The sequence below is a fragment of the Aedes albopictus genome, chromosome 1, assembly GCF_035046485.1.
Source record: "Aedes albopictus strain Foshan chromosome 1, AalbF5, whole genome shotgun sequence".
NCBI lineage: Eukaryota > Metazoa > Arthropoda > Insecta > Diptera > Culicidae > Aedes > Aedes albopictus.
Genome location: NC_085136.1, coordinates 169,870,462 through 169,885,136, shown reverse-complemented (window position 1 = coordinate 169,885,136; position 14,675 = coordinate 169,870,462). Strand labels below are relative to the sequence as shown.

At 43.0% G+C, this 14,675-nt stretch overlaps 1 protein-coding gene and 1 long non-coding RNA gene across 2 annotated transcripts in view; one reads left to right on the top strand and one right to left on the bottom strand.

The window, feature by feature from the left end:
• Nucleotides 1–10,551, top strand: part of LOC109427342 (beta-galactosidase) — a 65,357-nt gene extending 54,806 nt beyond the window's left edge. Inside the window, exons 4-9 of the mRNA XM_062845805.1 lie at nucleotides 8,532–8,696; nucleotides 8,760–8,870; nucleotides 8,989–9,139; nucleotides 9,237–9,472; nucleotides 9,544–9,785; nucleotides 9,899–10,551. Of these exons, the coding sequence (XP_062701789.1) occupies nucleotides 8,532–8,696; nucleotides 8,760–8,870; nucleotides 8,989–9,139; nucleotides 9,237–9,472; nucleotides 9,544–9,785; nucleotides 9,899–10,474 (1,481 nt within the window). The 3' untranslated portion in view covers nucleotides 10,475–10,551. The remainder of the gene's footprint in view (nucleotides 1–8,531; nucleotides 8,697–8,759; nucleotides 8,871–8,988; nucleotides 9,140–9,236; nucleotides 9,473–9,543; nucleotides 9,786–9,898) is intronic.
• LOC134285277 (uncharacterized) lies at nucleotides 251–8,522 on the bottom strand. The gene is made up of 3 exons (XR_009996261.1): nucleotides 4,767–8,522; nucleotides 4,572–4,694; nucleotides 251–4,514 (listed from the first exon to the last, which is right to left on the bottom strand). It is a non-coding gene; the product is annotated as an uncharacterized LOC134285277 (long non-coding RNA).
• Nucleotides 10,552–14,675: the final 4,124 nt, after the last annotated feature.

Genomic DNA, 14,675 nt, shown 5'->3' with positions numbered 1-14,675 from the left:
ACGTCTACTGTATTTGAGTTTTTCTGAAGGGGGTCCACTATAGGCGCAGGGTCCACTACTAGCACACAACCCCTATGTCATCCTAATACTGCCGTAATAGGACAGATCGGTGAAGTACTAGATTTGTAGTAATGAGCTGAATTTTAGTATGGTGAAAAGGTCAATTCTCCGTTTCTGCAATAAAACCGTGCAAAAAGCGTGGGTATTATGATTCCTTGCCCAATTTGATGCTGTTTGAGCAAAACTTTGGGCAACAGTGTTTTTGTTTTCTCCATTTCTTGCAACATAAACAACATAGTTATCCAAAATTTTGCTCAAACAGCATCAAATTAGACAAGGAATCATAATACCCACGCTTTTTGCACCGTTTCATTGCAGAAACGGAGAAATGAGCTTCTCACCATACTAAAATTCAGCTCATTACTACAAATCTAGTACTACATCGAACGTGCCCCATTGTGCAAAGTGACGTAAGCGACATTGATAGTTTTGGCCCATTTTTTGGTTATTATGCATAAAACCGAAGACGGCTAATAACAAGACAGACAGCTCCCACCCTGTCGCAGGCGACATGGTTGAAACGCCCTCAACGATTCACAGGAACATTAAAACATGATTGTGTGCGTGTGCATGCTAATACGTACACGGAAATTGTAGCATCGCACGCACATTCATTTATGATGTTGTTCCCTGAAGTCGTTCGCGGCGCTAGTGTGCTTGTAGCTCCCAAAGTATATGGAGCAAGAAGGTAGCTGTCTGTCTTGTTATTAGTCGTCTTCGATAAAACTCTTGCTCATCCTCTAAGTTTCTTTCCATAGATGATAGATTACGACTAGATCTTGCATTCTAATACACCAGGCATACCACAGTGTTATTTTTACACCAGATATTATATATATAATATACCAAAAAATATCGACATTTTGAATGGCACTTACGTCACTTTGCAGAATTACGGCAGAATAGTGTACTGAATGAACTATTCCACAAGAGTATGTGTCGTAACATATAAAGAAAATCATTGGAATTCTTTGCGTGTAACTTTTCGCATAGAAATAGCCAAGGAAATAAATAGCTAACGGGTTTAAAAACGTGGTTGGGTACCATGGGGAAAGATGGGCAACAGGGTTTTTTGGACATTAACCCTCCAACACCCAAAAAGGAACCAACAGATTTTTTGAGTTGGCGGTGAATTGTACAATAGAAATGCTCATTTCACCGGTTTACTTTTGACCCTGTAATAGTTATTTATGTAACGAGTTGCAAAAAGTTGATTTTTTCAGCACGAGTCGTAAATTTATCAAACGAGGCTTGCCGAGTTGGATAAATACGAAGAGTGCTGAAAAAATCGAGTTTTGCAACGAGTTCCATACAAAATTTTATGCAATGATTTTTTTCATAATGCAACCCATTTGGGTTGCATAATGTTCATAATGCAACTCAAATGAGTTGACAAATTTCATAAAAGACACTAATTTATACTAAGTAATTTATTTTTAAAATGATGCAGACTGGATTCGATCCATAGACGTCGGGATCACTAAGCTTCTGTAATCCCCACGGCCTGAACAGAATACCTTGTTGCTAAACATATATAAAAGCCAAACTCTGGGAGATTTTGCGTCATAGAGCGACGTTATAAAATTTATTCTAATCATTATGAAATTCATTCTAAACCTTATGAAATTATGATGGCTAGCGGTATTGTTATGATTAAAAAAAAATAGTATTGAAAAATCTTGATTTTTTTACCACTCTATCGCAAAATTGGTCACCCTAATGACGAAATAAGAAATACGGGTCTAATTATTTTCGATAAACTACAAACGCACTTAGTTTGCCGACAATCAGAGTTGCACTATATCGTTTTTCTATGGAATGGCTGTACTGTAGATTAAAACATATGAATAAAATATGTGGTTGTGTGAGCCGGTTCACTTCTGAACAAGTAACATCAAGAGTTTCGTCTCACTGAGCCTCCACAGCTATTGCGGCACTGTCCCGGATGATGTAGAATAGCTCTACGATGTACGCCAATAAGCGCAAGCTTCTGGTTAGTGTCGCTACGTCCATACTAAGGTATGGCGGCCAGGCGTGGGGCACTGCGCTAAGTACCGAAAGCTACCGTGGTAAGCTGGAAAGTACTTACAGGCTGATGTGCCAGAGGGTTGCAAGCGCGTACCGTACCATCTCACGCGAAGGAAGGAGGACCCATAAGTTGATACAGAGGGTAGATAGTTGGATTGATAGGCGCTATGGGGAAATAACATTCCACCTGACACAGGTCCTTTCAGGTCATGGTAGTATCTATGTACACCGTTTCGGGCTCTGTTTGTGCTGGTGTTTAAAGGAAACGGCGGAACACGTTTTGTTCGTGTGCCCGCGTTTTCGCACAATGCGTGACCCACCGCATGCTTGCCACATGCGTAGAGGACACAACTCCGGACAATCTTTCAAGCGGATGTGTAGGGATAAGTTTTGCTGGAACGCCGTTTCAACGGCTATCACCCATATCGTCTGAAGGCTCAGAGGAGGTGGCGCGTCGACTCGAAGAATGGTACAAGAGGTGGTCCAGGGGTTTGGAGTCGGCTTCGTAGGTCATACCGGTGCCCTGCGGTTGAAATCGACCTTACAGCGAATGGCCACGGAGAGGAAGTCCTGGTGGCGTTGCTGTCGTGGCGTCGGTCTACTGGGTTTGATCCGAGCTCGCGATTGGAAAGGGGTCCTCGGTAACCTCAGCAACCTTCTGGTGCAGCTGATAGGCCCCGGAGGGTAGTGATACCCTTGCCTTGCGGGAAGGTCAGATCTGGTTGACTAGGCATCAGTTCTTGATGTCTGCAAAAAGTTGGGCGCGGCCGGGGTTGACACTGTCCGCCTTCCGAGGACTCCCTTTGAGGACCACTCGGGAAACTGGCTAAGCCCCAGCCCAGCATGCTAGCGTGATGGACTCTCCGGAGTGAGTCATCGATGTTCGTTGCTGCAGGCTACGCAGATAACCTTGAGGGTGCGATGTGCACTAGCTCTTCTCTGAAGCAATGCCTTCGTGGTGGTTCCGGAGAGACGAAGGGTTTGGCGACCTTTTTTTTCTGTTCGGGTGAGCCACTGCGACCAGTATTTAGATCTTTTGTGGCATTACCCGTATCCTTAGTATTTAGTGCATGTCGTACTACTCCATTGTCATTGAGAGGCAATGGAGCATCGATTTCTGTACAGTTCCTGTTTTATTATCCCAGAGGTGCAAGAAATCGATTGCGATGAAAAGGTCTCGTTATCATAGAGATTTTAATCCCAGTGAAAGAGCGCCCCTAATCAAACACAATCCATTTGAATTCTGAGAAAAACAAAACGGTGGTACTGATATTTATCCATGCATCGGAACTCTAGCCCCATCCATGTCTTGCTTCTAGTTTAGTCCCAGCCCATGACAACAAAGAAAAATCCGGGACTTTAGGCTAGTTGCAAAACTCTGTCAAATTAGAGAATGTGTTCTGCAATAAGAATGCACGTGAGTCCTTGAATTACCAGAACTTTACAGTCCTTGATATCACTCAGATTAATTAACACATTGAATATAAGTTTCTTGCACTTGGATTGTGACCAATTGCTTTTGCACTTAAAAAATAAGTGCAGGCTTATCGAAACTTTGCCAACTCAGTCAAGATGAATTTTATGTGCGAACCTTTTACTTTTTAAAAGTCAGTTGATCGGATTTCAGTTGTGAGGCACATAGTTCCTATTCCTCTCCTCTTCTTGGCGTAACGTCCTCACTGGGACAAAGCCTGCTTCTCAGCTTAGTGTTCTATGAGCACTTCCACAGTTATTAACTGAGAGCTTCCTCTGCCAATGACCATTTTGCATGTGTATATCGTGTGGCAGGCACGAAGATACTCTATGCCCAAGGAAGTCAAGGAAATTTCCTTTACGAAAAGATCCTGGACCGACCGGGAATCGAACCCGTCACCCTCAGCATGGTCATGCTGGATACCCGTGCGTTTACCGCCTCGGCTATATGGGCCCTCGAATGTTCCTAATAATAAAGTTCCTATTAATGGGAATAATAAGATTATTTTCATTGGAAATTGGCTTTAAAGTAACAATAAATTAAAATTTTTAATAATATGATTGAAAAAAATAAGTTTTATCAATTGTTTTATTGTACACAGGAGTAGTTCCAGGCCACGTGGACAAAACAATGTTGCTGCATGAGCAATGTTCACAGCTGGACATTTCACACCGCAAATGCCACTAGCTAACGCAAATGATGGTCTGGGTTTTCCGATGCCACGGCCGACGAAGATGATGGAAGGAGCTCCGCTGATGCCGCGGTCCATGCAGTTGTCACAGTTGCATTTACGACGGGCCAAAAAGATTGTTTTTAGTTGAATCGCTCAATTCCGGGTTTGATAGAAGGCACGCATCGAGTGCATCAGGGTCGGTTCTATTGGTGTGCTCGATCTCTTTTCCGATGCCTCCGCGTCGTCTTCCACTTTGGTGAAAGTGGTCAAATCGAATCCCTATAATTTTTATCAATGTTTAATGAATAAAAACAAATAGCAGGTTATCTAAATTACCTCACATTGAGCTTCCACCAAGCTGGTCAAACAGCTCGTCCCGGTCGCAGCTCCATCCGGCAGCTCCCAGCAAAATCGTTCATCTTTGGTGACGGTGCTGAAGCGGTCGAGACGCAGATGCATCTAGAAAATACCAAATATATGTTCGTAGCTTGAGAAAGTGTGTAATGTTTGAATAATATTTTACATATTTACCTTCAGCAACTTGGTCAGCAAATTAATTTCTTGGAGCACCATGATTAAAAATGAAATTCTGCAATATTCCGCGACGAACTGTGCGTCTCGTGCACGCGCCATGTCCTTTTCACGTTTGTTATGATCGTGTTTGGATTTTATGTTGACAGGGTTGCTTTTTATATTGCTACACTCTAAATTTAATACAGATAAATTAAATTTTAATGAAGTAACTTTTCATTTTTATTTGTTGCACTTAGAATGATTTTTTCCCTTCCGTTCGCGATCTATGTGCTTTTTGCACTTAGATTCTATCAGTAAATTAATTTGAGTGTAGGTTAGTACGCAATTAGATACGTAAAGCATGTTTGTTTTCCTAACATCAAGTGTAGTCTCGGGTTGGCAAAGTCCGATTCTTTAACTATCAGCAAGGCAGAATAAATGCAATTTTAGAAACTGTCACCAGTAACAAGGACTTTGTACCATGAATCCTTATCACCAAAACACATTACCCCAACTTGACAAACCGGATGTCACTAGGGTTCGGTTTGGTAGATCTTGAACCGTAACGCAACACAGAAATGCGATCATCCTACGTTACGGGCTCCGTTAAAGATCGAGCATATTTTAAACCCTCTCTACCATTCATCCATAAGCACGGGTCGCCTGACACCTTGGATTGGGGTTCCCTGTTGAGTGGACTTTTACCCCCGGAACAGGTGGTCCGTAGTGTTATTCTTAGCCAATTGAGACAACCGCTACCGACACTACACAGCTATCTAGGCTGATCGGGAAAAGAAGTTAACATTGATGGTTTACTTCATATGGACTCGAACAGCCGGCGACCATAGGAATGTTGCTCAGTGGGTCGAGAAGAGAGTAGTCCTGGCTTTTACTTTCGTTGTAGAAGACGACCTTAACCCAATATGTACTACCCGAACCTTCCTGTTCGAGGGAATTGACCATACGACTAAACTCAACCGGTTCGTTTGAGGAATTTCGTACCAGTTGCAAATGCTTATTTTTCATTGTAATAATTAACAGAATAATTATTTATCACGAATAAGTGATTTTGCCAAACAGTTCGTTATAATATTTTTTTTTTATTTCAAGACCTGAGCTAAATGAATTCTGATTGGTTAGTTAGTGAATTGCTGAGTTACTTTGTTCTTAACAGTAATTTACTTAGGGTAAATCTTTGAGGTAACAGTGTAAATAAATGTCGATGACCAGGTGATGCGTTCGAACCTGGTATCCAATGCATTTATAGAGGGTTTGCCATGCGGCGAAGATTTGGTCCTTGCTCCACCGGCAGTCGATGAAACTGGCTTGATAACTACCCAAGAACTCATTTGCTGTAGGTAATAGACAACGGAAGATAATCTACGATACCACTTTGTAGGCGGCATTCAGAATGGTGATCATTCGAAAATTCTCACACATAACTTGCCACCATTTTTCTGGATTGCGGTCAGATTAACTCTTCACTGCATTTTTTTTTGTTTTGTGTTAGTCGCGTTCAGCAATGCAAAATTGCTAAGTATCAGCATTTTTTTGTATGCTTAACCATCCAATAATGTTGACATATAATTTAGCAATTTCTATTGCTGATCTTTTTTTAGCTGGAAGCATTTGGTGTGTTCCTTCCACTCCTCCACTAGCTTTTCAGTTTTACAGATTTTGAATTCCAGCCGGTGCAGACAGATGGCCATCTTCTCCAGACCCATTTTGATGAGTTCTGATGCAATACGAGCCTTACCAGCAACTTTGCTGTTTTTGAGCCGAATGCGTTGAAGGTGGTTCGTTCCTGTACGCTTCTGTACCAACGCAGTCATTTCATTCACTGCTTTGATCATCATGTCACAGAGATCTGTAATTATCGGGAAAGTCGGTCGGGAGCAGTACTGAGACTCCCCGACTCAATAGCTTCAGGGTCGGCACGCTCACGTCACGGAACTCGCGGCAGGGAACTCTCGCACTTAGAAATAGATAACCACAACAGCACTTCACGGACAACTACACTTTATTCGGGTTTTACCTTCTATATTTCCAGGATCCTGGCACTACTGTTCTCTCCCTCTATCTCCCACTTTCTTTCAACTAATCTGACCTTTCACGTTGGAGGTTCTTTGTCAGAAACACTCCACCACACCTGTCCTCCGCAGCGTCCTGGATACTGTGCGTGATGGCGGCGCGCAGGCCTTCGTACACCTGGCGTACGCGATGGCGGCGCACGGTTATTTACACCGCTATGAGCGACGGCAACGTCCTTCGGGTTTGGGTGGTTTGGGGTGTCACTACACGGTTTCCTGAACCTCCTACGCGTCTCGGTCCTGCTGATATGGTGGCGGATCGGCCTTCGGCAAGTTCTGTGTCGGAATTCGCCCAGATGGTCACGGAGACGACGTAGGGAAATCGGTCGGGCACTTCCAAGTTAAAAACGGCGGGGTTCTGTAGTCCACTTCTCTGACACTTCTTCCACTTTTCAACTTTCTCCAATAACTCTGCATAGAACTTTCCAAAATTTTATTTCGAATTCTTCTGTTTTAAATTTAAGCCTTCAAACTGTCTTAGTCGACGAACTCTGGGCAAGTGATAGCATACCGAGTCGTTGACTGCCTTGAGGTTCATGACCTCGTTCCTCGGTCATTGCCCTCTCCAGCCATCCCATTTCTCAATGGCTCCGTTACGCCACCCCTCATGGCCGCTCAATGAGTGGTAACCAGTCCCTCTGGTGGTGGGGTTTTCAACTACAGTGTGTAGTATTGATGGTTGCTGTTTAGGGTGGTGGAGCCTGACGTTGTCGTATATTATAATGCACTTATAGCATAATGAAAATGTATGCAGATCATATTTCAATCGCTTTTGACAACACTGCCCACACGCGGTCGGGAACGGTCGGATGGTTTTTGCTTTTTTCTAATAGCATAAAATCAACCAATCAGCAGCTGGTCCGTTTTGGCCCCATATCGAGCTACGTATTGTCCGGTCTCGTTTCAGGTCGTATCTAGCCTATCGGGAGCTATAAGCTGGTTGGAAACTACACTAAACACGAGTATTACTTGCCATTTAACATTCTAACTTTTCACGCAACGCAAATCATGAAATTCTCGGTAACACTCACGACACAAAATCACCAACACTTACAGATCTGTGATCATGTCCTACCATCTCCTCACCATTTAGGTGCTCGTTGAACTGCTGCTTCCATGTTCCACCTTCCCAAAACCTCACGTTTTTGGACAGAAACCTTCCGTCTTTTTTCGTGCACGTTGCGGCTTTTGGCACGAGGCCTCGTCAAGCCTGTTCCAAGGAGCATCTTAAGCAACTTCTAAGCTTCTCGAAAGGCTAACAATGAGTTTTGCTGGAAAATCTGTAATTAGTGTCGACATGTTTCAGTGTAAGCTTCTCAAGTAGCTTGAAGAATCCTTTGGATAATCCTTAGAAGTTAAACGTATGCATTAGGGTAGCGAATCACTTGGGCAGTGGCCGGTATTGTGGGCACTTTTTGCTACTCAATCAATTCCCATCCGATTGACTTGAAATATCGTACACGGCTAGATTATCTCACCGTGTTCCAAAAATTGTGTCAATTGGTTCAAAATTGGTTGAGTTATAGCAGAAAAATGCCCAAAATAGGAGCCCTGCCGAGATGGTTCCACTTCCCTATTTTGCATCCTAGTGTATTTTATCATTGGGATCGAAACTTTTGATTACTTGGGATTGAAGTGAAACATTGTTATGATTATTAGTTTTAAACGCTTTCATTTTTTATTTTTGTTCAAGCTTATCTACGGGAAGTTCGTACATGGTATGCAGAGCTGTTCTCTAGGTTGGAACCCTATTTCTATGGAAATGGTGGGCCCATAATCATGGTGCAGGTCGAAAATGAATACGGATCATTCTATGCGTGCGATCACAAGTACATGAAATGGCTACGGGATGAAACTGGTATGTACGGTGTAATAGAGGCATGTAATTGATTGTAATAATCACTGAACTAATGTCTTCTAGAGCGATATGTTAGAGGCAAAGCTGTCCTTTTCACAAACAACGGACCAGGCCTAGCGCAATGCGGAGGCGTTGAAGGAGCGCTCAGTACTTTAGATTTCGGGCCAGGAACATGTGAGTAGAATGTTCGTGGACTTCAGTTGAATTCTAATTATCAACGATCAAGTTGTTTGAGTTTCTCGAAGGCTACGTACTCGGCTTTGATTTCAGCTAAATTCCCAATGCATTTTAGCGCAGGATATTGACGGATACTGGAAAGATCTTCGCAAATATCAACCAAATGGTCCATTGGTGAACGCAGAATACTACCCGGGTTGGCTGACCCACTGGCAAGAACAGCAAATGGCACGTTCTCCTATAGAGCCGGTCGTTGCATCGTTGAGGTTTGTTGTAGACTTGAATCAAGATGTCACATCAAAGATTCATTCAATTCAAAGCTTTTACACTACTGAGATATTGATGTTAATGTGATATTTTCAGATACATGTTGAGCTCCAAGGTGAATGTCAACATTTACATGTTTTACGGTGGAACAAACTTTGGATTCACTGCGGGATCAAATGAGCAAGGCCCAGGAAGGTTTATTCCAGATATCACTTCCTATGACTACGATGCACCTTTGGATGAATCCGGAGATCCTACACCAAAATATGAAGCCATCCGTCAAGTGATTTCGGAGTTTTTCCCTATGCCACACAGACCATTACCTAGTCCAAGTAAGCACCTGTAAATAAAATGAAATGCTATAACAAGTTTTGTGAGTTAAACATTATTGTATCGATTACAGCACGGAAAATGTCCCTTCCATCCGTTGTACTGAAGCCAATCGATAGTCTTTTAAACAAACAGTTTCTCCGGAAAATAGCATCCCCAGAAATACAGAACCTTACCCCGTTAACATTCGAAGCCTTGAATCAATACTCTGGGCTGGTGCTGTACGAGGCATTGCTACCGACCAATTTGAAATCAGACCCGATGAAATTGACCGTTGAAAAAGTTCATGATCTAGGCTACGTGTTCGTAGATACGGTAAGATGAGAAGCTAAATTATTATTACTACTTGCCGATTTGCGCCAAGTTAATATAACTTTACTCCAACGAATCCCAAAGAACAATGGCGGTAATACACCAATCATTTTCAGAACTTCATCGGCACACTCTCCAGACAGAATCCTATCAGCAGTCTTCCGATCACTCAAGGTATAGGGGAAAAGTTGCAAATCATTGTGGAAAACCAAGGGCGCCTCAACTTCGGAACTCCCAATGATTTCAAAGGACTCGTTGGAAATGTGTTCATCGATACTCAAAAGGTTCTTAATTGGACTATGACAGGAATTCCGCTGGACAACGTAACAACAATAAGCGAGTATATCGTCCTTAAAAGTCAACTTGACAAAGCAAAGTCACTGAAACGGGCCAGAATCCACCAGGGAACGCCCCTTCGGCATGGTCCCATGGCATTCTACGGTACATTCGATATCGCAAGGATAGACATACTGGATACGTACCTGAATCCATCCGGATGGGGCAAGGGCGTGGTTTTCATCAACGGCTTCAACCTTGGGCGGTACTGGCCTCGCGTTGGCCCGCAAATCACACTCTATGTACCGCGGCATATTCTTAAAAGTACTATGAATGAGATTATTCTGGTTGAGTACCAAACAATCAAGGCACCATTTATGACTGTTGGATTCGATAAAACACCAACTTTTAATTGATTCCGCTACTTAAGTAAAGCTTCCTTACATTAAGATAATTAGAAATGTCAAAGTAAAAATTATACTCAACAATACAATACTTGTGTTTTATTTTGCTGTGTTCGCTTTGGTTTTCAAATGTCACTTCAATTTATTATTTCGGCGACCTCTCGAAACCTAGACACCGTACGCTTTTTGATTTCTAAACTACTCTTGCTTCCAGCTTCTTGCACTGCCGAGTACCTTCTGTCATCGCGCTCCTGTCGTCCGTTGACTAGCCACAATTCTTATCACCTGAGACTTAGCACTACGTCCGATCTTCAACGAAAGTTGATCCTCACACCGTCCCTGTGAGCATCAAGAGTTTTCACTTCGTTTAGATATTTGCTTCAAAATTGCCAAAGAAATTCTTTAAAAAATAGGCAGAGAATATTTTAGAGGCATTCCGATAGGAACTTAAAAACTTCACTGATAAATGAAACCTGTAAAAAAATCCTGAAAAACAATTCTGAGAAATCCCCAGAATAATAAATGAAATCCCTAAAAAACATCTCAAGCAATATGGTCTTATAAATTATTTTAAAATTTCTGGTAAAATTGTTGGAGGATCTTATGAAAAAATGCAAGAGGAGCATTATAAAAAAACTTGAAGAATTTGTCATTTCAAGAATTCCTATTGCAAATTGCGGAGAAATTCCTAATAAACATAATTTTCATAGGTTTTCCCGAAACACACTGGAACCTCTTTTTATGCACATGGCTGGCGGTGCATAAATTGAAAAAGGCATAAAATGAGGGAGTTTTAATTTTAATTATACAGCCTGAAGAGTTTTCGCTTGAGACATGTCAAGTTTTATTTGATTCACAAGAAATGTATGCACTTCTGCAGTATTTGGATGCGAAGGCAATACGCTGAAATCCACTACCAGCGTATTTTTACGATTGGTATCTATTGTTGATGCACAATAGTACAGTACGTATAGCGAAAAAGAAGTAAAGGCCAAAAACAACCGTAGCGGTTGAATGCTAGCTTGACAACTGAATATAAATAATAAGAACACCAAGAAATGAGGCAATGAGTGACATCATGAGCCAGCTCATGCATGATTTTTTCGGCGGTATGTTTGGCGAGTCAAGAATCGAGCGTGTAGCAAGTAGCAACTCAACTATGAGATTTGAGAATTTGAATTCCAACCAACACTGCTTGTCGCAGTCCCCGGCGAGATTCGTATGAACTTGGATAGTTTACCCGAAACGCTTACGCGGTTTTGCGCACCGTCCATGTAACTTAGCAAGGGCCGTGTTACTCACAGCAAGGATGAAACCCCCGTCTGAAAGCCTCAGGGTCGGCAAGACGCTCGTGACATTCCGCGAAATGAAAACACTTGTAGATTCGGTAAAGAAAACTCCCTCTATTCTCGGTCTGGGGTACACTTTATTCTCACTTCCTGACGTCCTACTTTCTCCCTTCTAACTGCCTTCCTCCTAACTTCCTGGCGTCCGTCCTCAACACCGGACGACGCCACCCACTTTCTTACGGACTAGTCCTACCTTACGTTCTTCGTTCTCACTTCTTCGGGGCCCCGCGCACTGCAACGCCTTCGCACCGCTTCTTTCGCCTGTACACTGGCTTCACTCCTCCTTCCGGGCCAGGGGGCGGGCACTTCTTCTCCTTCATCTTTCTTCTCCTTTGGCTGCAGCCTCTCGCGGACCTTCCTCCTGTCTCGTGCGCCCCTCGAGTGTGGTGATGGACTCGAGGCTTCAGTGTTCCGTTGATTCACTGGAAAAAAGCCTGGGTTTCTTTGCCGCACTTGATTGTCGTATCGGGTACAGGGTTGATGCGGACACACTACTAATCAGCAGGTAGGGTCTACGCTGCGGTTTGGCTTCTAACGATACCGCAAAGTTTGGGTTTAAAATACAAACCGCGAGGTCCTGTGGGCACAATGGGAGAATCGCAATGGCGGGTTAGACACTGTACGGATGGCTAGGTTCGGGGTTATTGTTACGGGATTTACCTGGATGTCCAGATTACTCCAATTTCTCCACTTTCCTTTTCTCCTTCTTTCCACTTTTCCGTGCTTTCCAAAACTTATTTTCACTTCTCCAACTATACTTTTCTCCAAATAACTTTTGCTTCTACTAACTTTTCAAAACTTCGACTGTTGGCTTTGAAGATCACCAGGCTAATGATCTGTTGGATTCAAGCTCGTTGACCCCGAACCTTTGGTCATTGACCCGTCGTGTATCCTCCTCATGATAGCCACCCAGTTCGCCTCCCATGGCCGCCCATTCGTGCAGTCCTGTGCAGCCTGGTGGTGGCTAGCGGAACTACTGTCGTCCTTACATGGGGCAGTGTGGTGATGGCTGCGTTCGTGGGGTTTTTGGGACGTTACACTTAACCTAACTACAAACGTTTTCTTTTTTTAACAAATTTTAACGCGACAAATCTCATCAATACTGGACGTTACACTGACACTGTTACCGACACATCAGAACAATATCATAACTGAACCCACAGTATGGATACCAAGAAAGTTTCCTTAAATTATCTAGATAGGAGCTTTGTAATTTTTGTCAAGAATTTAAGGAAAATATAGATAGGAAACACATAACACAACGAACAGCCCAAGTAACCAAAAGTTCCGCTTCCCATGACAAAATGCACTTTCAAGTTCCGCGAAGTTCAGATAAAGTTCCAAACGGAACTTTCTGGCTGCTTAAGAGGCTAACGATGAGCCTTGCTGGAACTTCGGTCACAAGTTCCGGCAAGGCTAATTGTTAGCCTCTTAAGCAGCCAGAAAGTTCCATTCGGAACTTTATCTGAACTTCGCTGAACTTTAAAGCTCCTTAAGATGCTATGTCGGAACTTTGTCGGAACTTTCAAGTTCATAGAAGTTCAGTTCAGTAGCATTGTGTTTCAATGAAGGTAAAATTTATTTCTTTTACAGAAAACAACTGTTTAAGCGTACACGAATAAAAGACAAATATGAATTTATCAAATCAATGAATTCTAGGCTTGAGCAAAAAAAAAATTGCCGCCCATCGGATTCGAACCGATAGTCGCTGCGTGAGAGTCCTACGCTCTACCCCAGTACTACTGCTGCGATTGAGAGGACAGCAGGTAAAGTCTGACTTGAATCGATTTTCTGTCGGCAGCAAGGTCGGCAGCTAGTTTTGCACATTTGTACAGTAGTGAAATTAGCTTGACTTCGTCAAGTGTCTTCAGCAGCGCAGCGGTAAGTCAGCAGGCTATCACGCAGGAGGATCCAGATCAAATCTACATAGCAGCGACATATGTGAAAACATAATTATCAGAAGAAGCAATTTCCAGACGTGAATCACAAACCCCCCACCAACAGGGTGTGATTCTGAAAAACTCATTTTTGTTTCTGCATGAATTTTGACTAAGTTCTGTCAGAAGCTGCTTAGAAGGCTATCCAGCGTGCTTATGTGAACTTTCAAGTTCCAAAATTACTTAAAAATGAAGCTGCTTAGAAGGCTAATGAGCGACCTCGAACAAGCTGCTTAGCTTATAAAGTACCCTTTTATCTGAACTTTTGGTTACTTGGGAGTATAACACTTACCCCCTACCAAGCATGGGAAAACTCATTCGATCACCCGAATGCCGGCGATGCAAAATAGCAAAAAGAACGCCAACAACCCAAAGCTGAGTGAGAGCACGGCGCACTAGGAACGAACGCAACACGAACGGCTCGCCACCGACGCCACCGAAGCGAATCAGCAGAGAAACAAATAGAGTGCGAAATGAATTAGCTTGCATCGGTTTATACGACAAGAACGCTCGCTCTCTCAACTACCGAATGGCATTCAGCTGATTGAATCAAAACGCACTCACTGATTCAATTCCCAGTACTGAATGCTTCCACTGAACGCCAAATGAACGTCCCAAAATGAATGTTCTCGCACCCGACTCAGAACGCAAACATTCGTTCAATCTTGGTTCGTTCGCCTTCGGCACTCAGATTCGGTAGCGATTCATTCGGCCGTCATTGCTTGCGTCGCTCGGTGCTCGGCGATTAGAAATAATGGGTAATGAAAGTGGAAAGATTTTGCTTGGCTGGGGGAGAAGCACACTCGCATCAGATTGTGCGTGGATGTGAGTGAGGGATACGCAATAAATAAATGATTTTTTCCCATCCTTGCCCCCTACTACGTCCACGACAAACGAGAACGTCTCACATCTTTACACGAATTGTAT